This window comes from Ischnura elegans, chromosome 9, assembly GCF_921293095.1.
Source record: "Ischnura elegans chromosome 9, ioIscEleg1.1, whole genome shotgun sequence".
Lineage (NCBI taxonomy): Eukaryota > Metazoa > Arthropoda > Insecta > Odonata > Coenagrionidae > Ischnura > Ischnura elegans.
In genome coordinates this window covers 5,265,283-5,280,048 of record NC_060254.1, presented here as the reverse complement: position 1 = coordinate 5,280,048, position 14,766 = coordinate 5,265,283, and the positions used below count along the sequence as shown (strand labels likewise).

Sequence of the window (14,766 nt, the reverse complement as noted above, 5' to 3'; positions counted from 1 at the left end):
TCCGCAGTGGCATTTTCAAAGTACAAAATAGCTCCTGTTGAAGGTAATTTTGAGTAGGGCTTGGGGGAAATAAGGAATGAAGGCAAGATATTTGCGAATCCAATGGCCTGTGGTGGTAATGTGCATTGCGCCTTGAAGACTGGCGATTTTATCGAAAATATATCGATGACCTCGATAGTTGAAGAATTTGAGTAAAATATACAGTGGTGTTAGCCAGCAGCCTTTTACAAACAAATCAAACCTTTCAAATCCGATGAAGTAATTAATTATGTGCGGTGTATGCACTTTAGTTTGTTCGCCCCACCTCAGCCGTACTTAGGGAATTTCACTTGGATTTTTATAAGAGGTTTTACCATAGTTATAGGACTGTAAATTAACCATAAATAATAGTAATTATTATTAATAATAATACATATATAAAAAAATCAATGAATTTCCACCAAATTACGTCCGAATCCTACTGTATAGTATAACCCACATGACTGTAATTTTTATAAAGAATTTTGTGAATTACCATATCGATAGCTTTCTAAAAATCTAGAAATAATGCGTCGACTTGTCTTTTCGAATGATTTGAGAAAGTTGTGAAGAAAGAGCGCGATCTATGATTCAATTGATCCACCTTTCCGGAATCCGTGCTGAGAGCCACGGAGGAATTTATTACTGTGGCAGGGAAGTCATGATATTGTTAACGACGTTATTTTCGATGTATATCTAGCCTAAAATCGATGTTTTGATGAGATTAGTCGATTAAGTACTAGTCTCCCCTCTAGGATACACGCATGAGCGTTGCTATCCGATGTTTTTCATGATGATGACGATTTTTTCTTATTATGATTTTCATAGTCAGAGTGATCGCAAATGTCGCGATAGATAACAGCGTCAAGCGTCAGTAAATTAACAAATTGTTCTGCTAATTCGATCGCAGAGTATATTTGCGGCAGAGCCATTAATAACTATTTTAAGGATGTTCAATAATGATGTATATTTTAATGATGCAGTTAATGATGGCCTCAAATAAAGGACAACTTGTCAGGTGAACGCACTGTGATCGAAGAGATTTTTCACGAGAAAATTTGCAAGTAGGAGATGCGGTTGGGAATTATGATAAAATGAAATCACTTGGTGCGTCACCGACAAAAAAGTGCTATCCACCCCCTTTTTTCGTAAAATAATCGTTGCTTCTGATTTAGCGGAAAAATGCGTATCTTTGAGGACAAGCTGCCATCTGTAGCAAAATTAGTGAATTCTCTGACTTAGACATCCTCTCATCCGGTTTAACCCTAGAACGACGGACTGGGTCCAATGGATCCGGTTGGTAGTTTTGAAAGTTTATAATTGTGTCAAAAATGCTTGAAATTGATTTTGACGCCGTGACTTTTCCTATGTGTACGTCCACTATAACATAGCAAGAAATAATGAGAATAGGCTAATTACATTTTTTAGTATAATACAAAGTTACATAGTGGACGGACTTTCGACCATTTTCAATGCTATGGGTAATTTACTTCAACTTATCAGCAATTCTCTTATTTACTTTGTATTTTTGGGAGATTAAATGTGTATAGAGTTATGAAAAAAGTCATAGGCGATACTTATTACCAATTCGTGGGCAATTTTTATGGATTGCCTTGAACACTTATATATGCTCTTACAATTTCACATTTAGAGTGACACGATCAGAAACATGCATGCACGTCATTTTGTAATGGGTAGTTTTTGCATTTCTTGTTTGACGTATACGCAGTGTAAATTATCTTCATTCAGCCCGAAATCTGCCAGTTTTATATGTGAGACCGTTCATCTATCGTCTGCGGTGCTTTCGTGGTGGTCAGTCGGAAGTAACGCTCGCAAGCTGGAGTGGTCTTGCTGCCTGCCGACATATGCTGTTATTCCCCCTACCGAACTGAAGACATTGGAGAATTGGAATTCCATCATTACATTTTGTTGCTGTGCATGGTAAGCACAAACCTTAGTGGATTATAAAAAATATTTACTCTATCATTCTAATGCACTACTTGACCTCATTTACCAAATCGTCTACTTCTCAGATGGATTAGTTAGATGAATTGGTGTATTGATTTTTATATACTGTGATATACACCAATTTTATTATTCTTATCTCTACAGGATGCTTGGTGGTACCAAATTTTGTGGAGTGAGGTATTCATGTAACTGAATTCATAGAGTGACTATTGGTATACTGCGTAGTTGAGGAGATAAGAAATCGGCGTCGCCCATTTGGATATTACAGTCAAAATAACTATCAAGATATTTTTAGGCAATAGTAAAAATAGCATTGTTACCCCAATAATCATTCTCCCCCCTCCCTCGCTGCGCCACTGAGTGACAGAGCCCTTAAGAAGCTGTGATTCGTCAAGCGTGTTGTGGCTAGGTATTTTCCGATGATAAAGTGAGTTTATGGTATTAATTGCGTAATTTCCTTCGCACTCGTGCGGCCACGCCTTGAATGCGTAGCGGCGCAAAAACACTTACTTAATGCGCGATTCGTCAAAATCTGCTGCGAGCGAACAGAGAGAGGTATTGGCAATTAAAGACACTTTGCACACAGCTCTTGCACAGTTAAGAGCCACTAGACACTTGGAAGTTACTTGCTACTCTTTTGTTGAAGAAATTACGAAAACGAGGGTTGTCATTTAAGTGTCGGGAATTAAAAAAACACAAGAGACACCTTTCAGGGAGACACAGAGAATCCCATTTTAGAATTATCATTAAAATAAGACATTGCAATATTTCCACGGAGTTTTATTATTACACAACGCGTTTCGTCGTTACAAACAACATTATCAAGTGTTAATAATGTTATAAGTGTTGATAATGTTGTTTGTAACGACGAAACGTGTTGTGTAATAATAAAACTCAGTGGAAATATTGTAATGTCTTATCTTAATAATAGTAAGAACTTCCACCATATCGTGCCCAACATCATACAAGATACCATTTTAGAACTTTAGTATGTTTCTAGGTTTTGACAGAAACTCTACAGTAAAACATGCATTTTGCCAAACAGAATGGTATGGAAGTTTATTTTTCCTAAACAAATATCTCCTGACCGTGTCAACATGATTGATAGCTTCAATGATTAATTATCAACGGCAGCATTATTTTTTATGTAACCAAGGAAATGTTTTCGGTGCAATCATGTATTACACAATATAGGATATAAGATACTTTGATTTACTTTTTAAAATTACTCATTATATGATGGCTCAGTGACTTATTCACCTGAAATATTCACCTGATTTATATACGATGTATACGATATATACGATACCTGTACAATTCACCCGCGAGTGACATTTTTTTCACTCTCAGGTGAATTGTACACACTGTCCCAGAGGTAATGTGTCATTTTTGACCCCTTTCAAATCATACTGCTAATTCATTTGACCTCCACTATGACACTCGGAGGTGAAAAATATCGACAATTTCGATCTATGAACTGCAAAACTACTCTGGCACCCTTTAAAACCTATGGTTCGATACGTCAGTTGGAATGATGGCCCGCCGTTTAACTCTATGACCTTTGACCCACATTATGATCTTCGGAGGTCATAAAATCAACAATACTGATCTATGAACTGGAAAACCGACTTTGGCACCCTTTTATACCTATAGTTCGACTCGTTGGTTGTCACGATGGCCCAAAGTTTATCTCTATGATCTTTGACCTCCGTATTAACCTTGGAGGTAAATTAGTGGAAAATATGGGTATTAGGACAATACCATTGACTTGGGCACCCTTTAAAACCCATGGACCTTAGTCGGTATGCTTCTCTTTTTTCCACCCTTATGACATTGAAACTGGCCTTACTGGATCAACGGTTGAATTTTCGTTAATAAAAGTGTTATTTTCGGTTTTCTTGTGTCCGAAAACCTAGGAATTGACATCATGGTCACTAAAATTCAGACTTTTTCCTATCTAGATTTTTTTAGCATTGGAACCCCATTAGGCACATTCAAATTTTAGGTTTGGACCCACATTGTGAGATCAAAAGGGCAAAATTGGAAATTTTTGGTAGCACTCAACAAAACTTAGGTCCTTTCCCCATAAGTGTGTCAATTTTTCTGAATATTGCTCGATGCGAAGTTATTAAAATTAGAGCTCAAAAATGACACACGAACTGTGGGACAGTCTGTATAATGAAGCAAATATTAATTTCAATATATCACCACAATTGATAGCAGAATCGACCTTCATACGAAAAATTATGCCACTTCCTAGAAAATGACATAATTCGTCGAAATATGTCATTTTATAACAGTTTAGTATTGGAATACAATAGGGCTTATACGTTGCTTAATGGCGGACTTCTGTGGATCATAAAAACGTTTTGCATGCTTACTTCTGAATGTACTTATTAAATGGATGGCAACATACCCTTGGTCCCAAACGACTGGTCCGCGGTGGAAGATCACAGGACGATTCTTCAGGTCAACCGAAATTCCCGCTACTTGTCCCACGTTCAACGGCAGCGCCACATGCGGCCAGCCGCGCACCTCGATCGGAATGGGAACAGAGCCCTGGCGGAGAAATAGAGAACTACATGAGCCAAGCTACGGCAGAGGGCGCGCGATTCGCAAACAGTAAACACACACGCGTTTCTCTTTTTCATATAGCATAGAAATAGGCCTCGTCCAAGTTGAATTGATTTTAAATAACATGGAAAAATGCTGAGAGAAAAAATAAAATACGATTGCCATCTTTCATTGGCCTCTGGCCTATTACTTGCAATACATTTAATTACAAGCACAACTGAACGAGATAGGTACTGTAAATGTCATTGACAAGACTGCCTTTTTCTTTAAAACTAGAAGAAACCTGTGAGAAAAGTTATTCCCGTGATGGTCAATACATCAAATTTGGTATTAAGTAGTTTTGCGTTTCCTAGTATTGCAAACCTGGCATCACTTAATATGAAATATGTTTTTATTTCAGTTTCCACTAAAAACTTTATTCACCACACTATAAGGCGCGTATCGATGTACTGACATTTTGAATCATATTCATTGAAAATGATGTCATCGTCAAATCGTTGTCAAGTGTCTATATTATGAAAATGGATAGTTTGAAGCGTGACCTTGTGTAAATGCTTCGTGCATAATCGAAAACACCTTCTATATTTCACATAGATATCGTTAACCTCGATCACTTTCGTGTCTATGCGACGTCGTCAGGTGCGCTACTCCAGAATATCGTGAAAGGATCGATGGGGATCGTATAATGCAGTGAATTAAGTTTTTAAGAGGAACCAGCAAATCTATGATGGAATAGTTCTACAAAATCTCACCTGAAACGCCAACTGTTTTATATTTTAAGAATGTAAATATTAGGGATTTTTTCCCGTTTTCACGTTCATCATCACTGGTCAACAATCCTAGGATTCGTTTGACGCAGCTCTCCACTCAGTTCTCCTATCAGCTAATCTTTTCACACCTACGTGTTTCTTCTCTTTCACATCTCTCTTTACTTGTTCCATATATTTTGTTCGAGGTCTTCCTTTTCCGTTCTTCCTTCCACTTGTCCTTCGACGATTGTCTATATCAGGCCATCATGTCTCAATATGTGGCCTATGAGGTTGTTCCGTCTTCTTGTTAAGGTTTCCATGAGGCTTCACTTCTCTCCTACTCATCTTAGCACTTCCTCGTTACTAATTCGGTCGATCCATTTGAATTTCATCATTCTTCTGTAGCACCACATTTCAAAGGCCTCTATCCTTGCTTTCTCCGCTGCGGTCATTGCCCATGCCTCACTTCCGCATAGGAGCATACTCCAAATGTAGGTTCTTATGAATTGTTTCTTAACTTCCATATTTCAGTTTCCCGCTGTAAGCAGGTCTCCCTGTTGGTGGAATGCTCTCTTCGCCTGGACTATTCTGCTGATAATTTCTTTCTTACTTCTCCCGTCACTAGTCATCTTGCTTCCCAAACAACCGAATTCATCCACCTCTATCAGCTTTTGCTTCCCTATTTTAATGTTAGCCTTGACTTCTTCTCTTCTGCTGCATACTAAGATCTTGGTTTTCTTCGTGCTTATGTTCAGTTGATATCTACCCATTACCCTACCCATATTAATCAGAACATTTTTCAAATCCCTCTCTGTTTCTGCTATAACGGCTATGTCATCGGCAAATCTTAGCGTGCTAATTTTTTCTCCATGGATATTCACTCCCAATGCCTTTTCTTTGATTTTATTAATGGCTTTCTCAATGTAAACGTTGAAAATTACGGGTGACAATGGACAGCCTTGTCGCACTCCTTTCCGAATTCTTGCTTCTTCACAGCTGGGCCCTGATTTTATCACGGCTACTTGGTTTTGGTATAAACCGTGTATGATTCTTCTGTCATTATAAAGAACCCCAATTTCCTTTAGAATTCCATTGTGCTGCAATCCACGTTGTCAAATGCTTTCTCTAAGTCCACAAACGCAACGAACGTTGGCTTTTTCTTTTCCATTCTCTTCTCTATGATCAGTATAAGGGCCAATATTGCTTCCCTTGTGCCTTTGTTTTTTTCTGAATCCAAATTGGTCCTCATCCAAGTACTCTTCTGCTTTTCGTTCTATTCTTCTATAGATGATCCTTGTCAGTATCTTCGACGCATGAGTAGTAAGGCTTATGGTCCTAAAGTCTTCGCAGTTCTCCGCTCTTATCTTCTTAGGAATAGGGATTATTATGTTCCTCTCGAAGTCCTTTGGTATCTCACCTTGTGGAATACATCTCACTAATGATTTTGTATAGCTGGTTCAACGTCTTCTCTCCTGAATTTTTAATTAGTTCTGCAGGAATGTCATCAATGCCAGACGCTTTATTTATCCTGAGGTCTCTTACAGCCGCATCAAATTCCGATCTTAAAATTGGGGCTCCCATGTCATCGGCATCCACTTCCCTCTCGTTTTCGATAGCATTCGTTCTGAGGCTGCTTCCTTTGTACAGATCTTCCAGACATTCCTTCCATCTCTTCCCTTTTTCTTCGTTTTCAATCATTAGTTATCCGTTTTTGTCCCTAAGGGTATTACATCTTACGCCCCTTTCCTTAAAGTGGTTCCTCACTATCCTATAAGCGGCCTCTACTTTTCCATGTTGAAGATTGTTTTGTACGTCTTCACATATACTTTTCATCCACGTTTCTCTAGCCTTCCGCGCTTTACGACATATTTCGTTCCTTATCCTCTTGTAACAATTCTGTCCTTCCTCTGTTTTCGCAGCCTTGTATTTTCTTCTTTTTTCAATGAGATCTAATACTTCCTGCGTGATCCATGGTTTTTTCATAACGACTCTTCTTTTACCAAGAACTTCCTCAGCTGCTGCCTGCAGACCACTTCTGATGGTTTTCCAACTCTCTTCCATTGGTTTATTGGCTATTCCATCGTTTTCACGTTAGAATCCGATATTACTTATGTTTAGCGTTTTTATTGACTATAAAATCAGTATTTCTTTATTTATATAATAGTTCATTAATGACATAAACATATTCTAACCTCCTAATACGATACAGTCTTTCATGGCAGCAAGAGGACCTAAATTACGAAATTCTATGCTTCAACATATGTGCGTCGTGAATTTTTTTCCTGACCACTGTCGTTCTTTTCTTCGCAGAAGGCGAAATCGCGTGTCTTTGCTCATCAGTGATTGAGTGGGTAAGTATTGGCGAGACTGGTTTCAATGCCGAATGGAAAAAAGATTAATAACAGTTTTAGTTTGTCTCTGCTGGGTATTTTATTATTTTCGGCAAACCATTTTCTTTAAACATATCTGTTTTCACCATGCACTCCACGAAATCTCAATTCATTGTCTTCAGTAAACGTATATATCTTAAATTGCTTCATCAAACTGCTCAAAAAGGAAGTAGACACGTTATGACAAAATACACGAGTACTTACTCTTGAAGAACCGAGGTAAGGTGGGGATTGGTTATCCACAGTTTAAATCAATTCGATTTAAGAAAATTAATTCCAAACGATTTCATTTCACTCATTCCTGTGATTAAAACACGTTTTACTTCACTGTTGAAGGCACGATGCCAAATGACGTTCTGTTTCTGCGTAACTGTTGGCCAGTTCAAACATTTCCGCTCATAATTAGCGTATATTTTGTCAATTATGAAAGTGATAACTTCTTTGAGGAATTACTGTCTGCGTCGGGAATAAAAGCTTTAGCTAGGTCTCCTTCACCCAGGAAATATTATAAAAACATCCTAAAATATCCGCATCGAATGTAATCAACCAAAAAAACGAAGCCTCCTTTTCATTTTCGTAGATTTCAGATGTTTGGGAATCGCTTGAAAGCATAGCGGAGTGAGACAGGTGTCCTCTTCAGGTCTTTTTTCCATAGGCTCGTTGACATTAATGAATGGTTGATTACATTCGATGCGGATATTTTAGGATCTTTTTCTTATATTCCTGGGTGAAGGAGACCTAGCTAAAGCTTTTATTCCCGACGCAGACACTAATTCCTCAAATAAGTTATCACTTTTATAATTGCCAAAATATACGCTAATTATGAGCGGAAGTATTTGAATCTGTTTTCTACAGATTTATCTGTGGAAAGCTACGAAGTCTCCTTTTCATTTTCGTGTATTAATTTCCACAAAGTTCAGCCGAAAACCATTGAATGTATCTGGAATCTATCCTGCGGGCTGCAGCCGTGCCGTGACGAATCATAGCTTCGTTAGGTCAAAGTTGACCTGAAGAAGCCATGAAATCTCAAGCGTGTTGTGAGAATTAAACGCGTGAACAAAATAAAACACACTGTGTGATTCGTCAAAAACTGCCAATAGCGAACAGAGAGCGTTTAACAAATTTTAAACAAATTAGCCTTGAAGTCAAGAGCTGAGTACGTTACATGCTGACAATGAGATTGATCTAGCAACAAACTTTCAATCTCTCAGAGCGATATGCAGAACATCATCAAAAATCTCACTATATTATGTGGTCCGACAAAAAAACGATAAATTAAAGGGTATAATTTGCCTAACTGATAGGAGTAGGAATTCGTTTAAAGGAGTCGAACCCGATAAAATGACGTAGCAAAACAAGTAAGCTTAAATTTAAAGGTTTTATTTTACTAAGTACCCTAAAGTGGCACAAAGTCACGAAAGAAGGTTATCCTGGAAAAGGGATTTTAGCCGTGACTTGACTTGATTATCTTCATTCTGGATCAGATGTGGCGCGAATAAACTCCCCTTAGCCTCGAACCCAGTTGCTCTCATATACAAATACGACTAGTTACAGTTCCACACCAGGCAGAGAACTTATTTTAGTTACATTACTACGTGGTTGACATAAAGACATATTTTAAAAGAGCATTCCAATTCTTTACTCCCAAATTCGTTACTCTAGGGGCAGAAAAGCATAGAAATACCATAAACTATGACTGTAATGTTGCATCGGCTGTATTGACCATGAATACAATAATTAAAAGCACGTAAATAGGTGAAAATTCTATCATAAATTCCTTATTGTGAACTAGAACATCAGTAAGGAGTCAAAATGCATGTGAAGAGAATTTTGACTTCATTAAAAGGGTTCTGAATTGAGAATTAAAATAAATACGAAACGGATTAGATGGGCGTTGTTGGGGAAACAGACAAATGAAAGGATTTGAAAAGAAAACCGTGGAAACTCTAGTTTTAGGCCACTATTCAAAGGCGGAATCCATGTAGATTTAGAACTACGCACCCAATACCAACATTTTTATTTTCTTACTAGTGCCGCTGATCATTTTAACGCATATAGATAAATCACACGCATGTAAAAATATGTATTAATGTTTGCCATCCACTGTGAAATAGCATCGCCGCTTCGGTTTCTCGCCTGTACTTCCCAGTGCGACAGATGCATTGTATTGCAATGTTTAATTTAATTTGGCTGGGTGTCAGTTATTTCCTCCAAACGGCTCAACTTATACAAAGTTAGTGGTTGATTGGTGACAGAGGCAGAATTACAGAGGGGATACAGTATGTGGGGGCACCAACGCCTCCTTCGCTTGGCCCAGAATGACTAATCAATCGGTCATCACTGAAGGAAGTGCCATCCATCTCCTCCGAATGGCATGGGTCGAAATAAAATGTTCACACCGCTTGAGTTTATGCTTTATGACTAGTTGACAATCAAAAGCAACAACAGCGGGATTTCTACCACTTGAAAAAAAGTTTAATTAGGCGAATCGTATCAAATTTATACATATTACTTGTACTTTTAACTCTGGGATCACATTTGACAAATTGACTAAATAATGCATCATCTTTGCAAAACAATAAATTGTATCTTAATCAACCATTATGGCATGAGTAAATTTGGAAATAAAGTCATACCAGCTGCTTGTATGACTTCAGAACAGCTTTCGCAAAAGGATCATCAAAAGCATATAGTTGAAAATATAGATTTAAAAATTGGTGGCATTGACAGTATATAATTGAACCGATGTACAGTGGTCCGATATCGGAAAATGCCAGACCAAAGCCCAACATGGCTTTTTATAAGATAGAGACTTACAACTTAGCATTAATACTCATACATGATGGCTAATTAATGATTGTTATGCCATTTTCCATAAATTTGATTCGTTGCTGAGATACAGCAGCTCAAATATGACCAATTTTTCAAAAAACGCGCGCGATCTCGTTTTTCTCCGAAAAACTTAAGCAGGCAGTTGTATATTTTTTATGGATTAAAAAACAGAACATTCCTTTGACGAAATGCTTTGGCTATATTTTTTGAAGATTTTGATTCACATCTGCATGGTTTTACAACACAAAATGGCGTACCCATTTTTCGCATGGAATTTGAAACAAAGTTGACATCTTTCATTTACGAAATATTAAACTCGGGAAGTTTATATCACAGTGTGAAATATGTGAATGATTAAATATTTTCTAAAAATCCATTTATGAGTTCCTTCTCAATTTAGTTTTTGGAATAGTAAGTCAGGTGTGTCTAGAATATGAAAAAAAAACTTTGGCTAATTCTGATATAAAATATATGATAAAATTTAATAAACAATTTTTTGAACATTTAAATATAGCAGAAATAGGAAAGGACATTTGTTGATTTTAAAAATAATTTTGTGTCTTACGCAACGTGTTCGCTTTAAAGAAGCCATCAATCATGAATTTGTCGGATAAATATAAGGAATTGTGTTATTCAATGCATGAGTTTTGCTAAACTGCGAAAAAAGTTATAATGTGCATAAACGCACATTTTCTTTAATTTCGCGAAACAGTCTCGGTGTATTCAGTTTCAGGTGAGAATATAGTAACCCATTCAGAAAATTTCTTTGAAATAAGGAACAATCGTTTGTTAATTTGAGTGGAATGACCCATTGGCTTACATTAAGTCAACGCATACATATTAAGGTATAGTAAGTGAAATTTTGTATATATCTTGTTATTTTGGCCATCCATTTCTCTTTGAAACCCGTCGGTAAACTTGAAATGCTAAGATTAACTGATTAATTTAAATATGGACGTGTATCTCAGCATTTACAACTAGATTAAAATGCAATATATTAGTGTAATTGTGATTGATTCTGATGAAACACAAAAAACGCCAACATTGTCAGATTTCTAGCCATGATTATGGTATATTTACGATAAAAGATAAAATTTTTTAGATATTAATCGCATCATGCGGCAAATCAAAAAGCGTGAAGTGAAATTGTCTTTAAAAAAAGTGCATCGATATGCCGCTTTGTTAAGTTCGCGCGGTTGCTCTTAACACTTCTCTCTTGTATTGCTATGGATGCATTGGCGGGGAAAAAGAGGATTCCTCATCTATAGATTCATTTTCTTTTTATGTATATATTTATAAAAACTGATGCTTCTCAGCCAGTCTCTTTGTCCTTCACGCGATGATCATCCTATTCATCATCACGGTTCATCCGATGGCCATGGAAGTTGGAAAATTAATCTAATATTGCAAGGAGACGGTTTTAACGACATCTCATTTATTATAAGTGGCACCAAGGGTCCATTGGACGGCCCTCCCTTCTTGTCCATATGCTAAGCTTTGGCTTCGGTGCATAACAAGTACTTTCACTCAGAATAGACAGCTTTTATCAGACGGATTAATTAAAAAGAAGTCTGTATCACCTTCAATCAACCATCTTTCCATTCTTTCATTTTCCTGAAATGCATGATTTTAACTGAAATGTCACCAGTTTTTTCCCCTGGAATCAACTATAGAATATTCACTTGACAACCAATGATAATGATAATTAATGAGTTAGTCTTTGAAATTCAATTCCATTTTCATTCAAATTGCGCTGGTCCTTTATATGAATCACTAATCATGCTTTCATTTATTTACGTACTGGGGGTTAGAAGTAAACTCAAACAGGACGCCGTATGCCGGCTATCGCTATCAATTATACCATACATTGCACTTATGAAAGTACATTCTAATATTTAAATCAAAGTTTCGCTGCTGCCTGATTGATGCAATCACCTGTTAACTAACGCTCAACCCAAACTCTTACGAAATCATTTTTACGATTAAAAATTTTTGGAGTTATTTTACCCCATAAATGTTAAATTGTCGACTCCCATAAGAAAAGTCTTGAATTCAGTTAGGAACTTTTTTCATTATTACATTGATTGAACTCAAGATATGTGTTGAAAATTTGTGCAATTGCGCGTAAGAAAGGAATGCTTTGAGTAATTATTTTGCTAAATTTTTCAATAGGCTTCATTGTTTTATAGTTATTGTGTTTATAAATCCGATCCAGTCAGTACAACAATTATGGGCACAACAATGTGGCCATACTGTGGCAAGCCATTAGTGCCACAGTGGGTTGACATTATGGCACCATAATGGTTTTAACCCCCGGCCATACTGTGGCCAAAGTCTGGCTTTAGTGTGGACAGTCGCACTATGGCCATATTTTGGCTGATCACAAAGCTCCAGCCCAAATCTTGGGGCTTGCCATTACAACATTGACTTGGATTTGAGACAGCAACATGTTACCCATTCACCTTCAGATATTTTAATGAAGGCCAATCTGTGACAGGTAAAATTACATTTTTAGTCATTACAACATTTATGGTAGCCTAGCTTATCCTCCCCATATTTCATTATCAAAATGCTCACAGTAGACTCACGTAAACACGCCGAAATTTATTAAATTAATTAATATTGTGGGAGCCTTTCATCTTTAAATAAATATATATTATATCGCTCTTTATTTAACACACTTTCTTTATAACCACAGGCGGATTCCGAAGGGAAGGGGCACGAGCCCCCCCCCCCCCCAGACTCTTAAAAAATATGCAAGATTTTCAATACGGTCCCAATATTATTGCGTTCCTTTTGTTTTACGAGTTATCCGTGTGCCCCCCGGAACAAAATCCTGGATACGATCTTGCTTGTGCCCCCCCCCTTCCAAATCCTGGATCCGCCCCTGTCTATACCAACTAACTCCCATTTCAACAACTCACCAACAAACCTGTATCAATAGCAACCTTATGTTTACAAATGTATGGTTTGCCAATCTGTGGTCTTCAAAGTGTGGCCATATTTGCGCATATGTTTGGCAAGACAAATTACGGCTTGCCGGATGGCACCCACAGTCGGGCCATAATAAGGCAAGTTGTGGCTAGCCATAGCCATAAATGCCACAGGTTATCCACAATTCGGCCCCATTGTGGCCATGATTTTTGTGTTGACTGAGGGAATTTATTTTTATTAATAAAAATTTATTTTTATTTTATCAACTTTCATGCCAAAAATTGGAATTGGCCGTAACAATAAGCCTTACACATGCGTTCAAAGTTGTTCAAATTCAAACTGCTTTTATCTACCTCCATTATAAACAGCAAGTCATTACAAAGCACTGAAGGAACAAGTGACTTTGTACGCAGTCACGCGCACGGGTGCAAAGTTAAATACACCAAAGGATGAAGTTCGCCATGAAAAAATATTTGACTTAGCCGGGATCGGGAGATCCGGGTTCGAATCCCGGCTAAGTCAAATATTTTTTCATGGCGAACTTCATCCTTTGGTGTATTTAACTTAGCAAGTCATTACTTTAAATATTTGTGAGTGATATTTTATCCCGCGCAACCCGTGAGAATGCGACGTGCATGAGTAGGTACTCATTGGTTTCGGAAGTGGCTTCAGTGAGTATGCCGCGCCATATGGCCGCGTCGCCACACATTGACTGACCTTGTTGGCCGTTGACCGCTGTCTCAGCAGTTCGCGCATTCGACTGTAGAACTCGGCCGTGACCCTCGCGTTGACGACACACACCACCACGGACACCAGGAGCACCACCACACCTGCCAACGGCCTCGCCATCCTTGCTTGCTACTCCTTCACCGGAAGCCCTTGCAAAGGTTAGCAGTCGAAGAGAGGCTCAGTCGAGGAATGGTGTCAGCAGGCAATCAACCCAATTGGCAATCGCAGGGCGGCTGTCAACTGTCTCAAAATATCTCTCTTCGTCGCCTCGCACCCTTTTGTGTTTGTGGTTGGCGTCCAGGAACTGCGCAAAACGCTTTCACAAGGGAGAGGGCTCCATTCATCCGAATACGTCACTCTCTCGTCACCCCTCCCCCTCACACGCTCGCCATGAAATGAAGGGATAGGGGTCGCGACGTCACCGCGCCGAACGCAACGGTCCGCCATCTTGGTTATCCCTACCCTCGCCCCGAGCCGTGACTCGTGCTCCAGAGCAGTAACGGCCTTTGGGGACCAGATGCGGCCCTCCGCCCTCAAATATTCGGCCTCCGGTGGCCATATTCCTAATCCAG

The 14,766-nt window shown here is 38.3% G+C and overlaps 1 protein-coding gene across 1 annotated transcript in view; it reads right to left on the bottom strand.

Moving 5' to 3' along the window:
* The window catches only part of LOC124165235 (peptidyl-alpha-hydroxyglycine alpha-amidating lyase 2-like), a 43,775-nt gene extending 29,220 nt beyond the window's left edge, over nt 1-14,555 (bottom strand). The window contains exons 1-2 of the mRNA XM_046542543.1: nt 14,183-14,555; nt 4,403-4,545 (exon numbers count right to left, since the gene is read on the bottom strand). Of these exons, the coding sequence (XP_046398499.1) occupies nt 4,403-4,545; nt 14,183-14,314 (275 nt within the window). The 5' untranslated portion in view covers nt 14,315-14,555. The remainder of the gene's footprint in view (nt 1-4,402; nt 4,546-14,182) is intronic.
* Between the last annotated feature and the right edge of the window lie 211 nt (nt 14,556-14,766).